The sequence below is a fragment of the Chiloscyllium plagiosum genome, unplaced genomic scaffold (assembly GCF_004010195.1).
Source record: "Chiloscyllium plagiosum isolate BGI_BamShark_2017 unplaced genomic scaffold, ASM401019v2 scaf_87228, whole genome shotgun sequence".
Classification (NCBI taxonomy): Eukaryota; Metazoa; Chordata; class Chondrichthyes; order Orectolobiformes; family Hemiscylliidae; genus Chiloscyllium; species Chiloscyllium plagiosum.
Genome location: NW_025200078.1, coordinates 3622 through 5235, shown reverse-complemented (window position 1 = coordinate 5235; position 1614 = coordinate 3622). Strand labels below are relative to the sequence as shown.

Here is a 1614-nt window from a genome sequence, read left to right as displayed (position 1 = left end):
CTAACCCCCTGCTGTCCCTGTCCTGGGAGTGTTTGATGGGGGACAGTGTAGAGGGAGCTTTACTCTGTATCTAACCCCGTGCTGTCCCTGTCAGGGGAGTGTTTGATGGGGATAGTGTAGAGGAGCTTTACTCTGTATCTAACCCCGTGTTGTCCCTGTCCTGGGAGTGTTTGATGGGGGGACATTGTAGAGGGAGCTTTCCTCTGTATCTAACCCCATGCTGTCCCTGTCCTGGGAGTGTTTGATGGGGACAGTGTAGAGGGAGGTTTCCTCTGTATCTAACCCCATGCTGTCCCTGTCCTGGGAGTGTTTGATGGGGACAGTGTAGAGTGAGCTTTACTCTGGATCTAACCCCGTGCTGTCCCTGTCCTGGGAGTGTTTGACTGGGGACAGTGTAGAGGGAGCTTTACTCTGTATCTTTAACCCCGTGTTTGATGGGGACAGTGTCGAGGGCTGTGTGTTTGAATGTATGTCTCAGTGTTGTTTCTCTCGCCGTTTCCCCCCCACAGACGCTCCGATAGCCCGGACAGCCTGTTGAAACTCAAGTTGGAGAGCCCCGTTTACGAGACGTTTGAACGTGTCGCTGTGCCCCCTGGGAAGACCGGACGAGGGAAGACTGCACAGTACGAGACCCACCTGGGCTGCCTGGAGTCTATCCGGCGGGGTGCGGACGGACGCTTTGTGGTGGGCCCAGAGCCTGAGATCAGTCCGAACCCCGCTCCTCCCGGCCCAGGGCCCTGCCCCCAAGTCCAGCAGGTACAAGCCAGGCCCCCGCTGCGACCCAAGGCCCGTGGCCAGGCCTGGGCCCGTCCTCGGGCCTGCTACTTCGCCGTGGGGACCAGCAGCCCAGCCGACGAGTCGCAGCCTCCCCCCAGCCCCGACATCAGTCCCATCGCCCCCGGGAGCCGCCCGGCTGCGCCCCAGCAGGCTCCCACTCCCCCCGATGCCCCGGCCCCCGGGACCGGCCGCGGCAGCCTGTTCGAGCTAGGCCCCGTCGCCATCGGCGACCGAGGCCCGGGCCGCGTCTCCCCCCTCCCGGGCCCCTCCTCCAGACCCGGGCACCCCCAGCGAGTCTGCAACCAGGCCTCGGGGAGCCGGACACTACTCCGAGAACCCTCGATGAGCCTCTGCCCCTTGTCAGTACCTTCAGAAACCACGGCCAGTTCCCTTGGCCCCAGCAGCAGCGGCTACCACAGCGGAGAGGCATCCTGGCTGCTCAGAGAAGACAGGAACAGCAACAAGAGGTACAAGCAATTAAGAGTCATGGAGTCACAGAGATGTACAGCACGGAAACAGACCCTTCGGTCCAACCCGTCCAGGCCAACCAGCTATCCCAACCCAATCTAGTCCCACCTGCCAGCACCCGGCCCTTATCCCTCCAAACCCTTCCTATTCAGATACCCGTCCTTTTAAATGTTGTAATTGTACCAGCCCCCACCACATCCTCTGGCAGCTCATTCCATACACGTACCACCCTCTGGGTGAAAAAGTTGCCCCTTAGGTCCCTTTTATATCTTTCCCTTCTCACCCTAAACCTATGCCCCTCTAGTTCTGGACTCCCCCACCCCAGGGAAAAGACTTTGTCTATTTATTCTATCCATGCCCCTCATGATT

At 60.0% G+C, this 1614-nt stretch overlaps 1 protein-coding gene across 1 annotated transcript in view; it reads left to right on the top strand.

The window, feature by feature from the left end:
• Nucleotides 1–509: 509 nt before the first annotated feature.
• The window catches only part of LOC122546066 (predicted GPI-anchored protein 58), a gene marked incomplete at its 5' end in the record, with an annotated part of 4633 nt that continues 3528 nt past the window's right edge, over nucleotides 510–1614 (top strand). Inside the window, one exon of the mRNA XM_043684900.1 lies at nucleotides 510–1244. Within this exon, the coding sequence (XP_043540835.1) occupies nucleotides 510–1244 (735 nt within the window). The remainder of the gene's footprint in view (nucleotides 1245–1614) is intronic.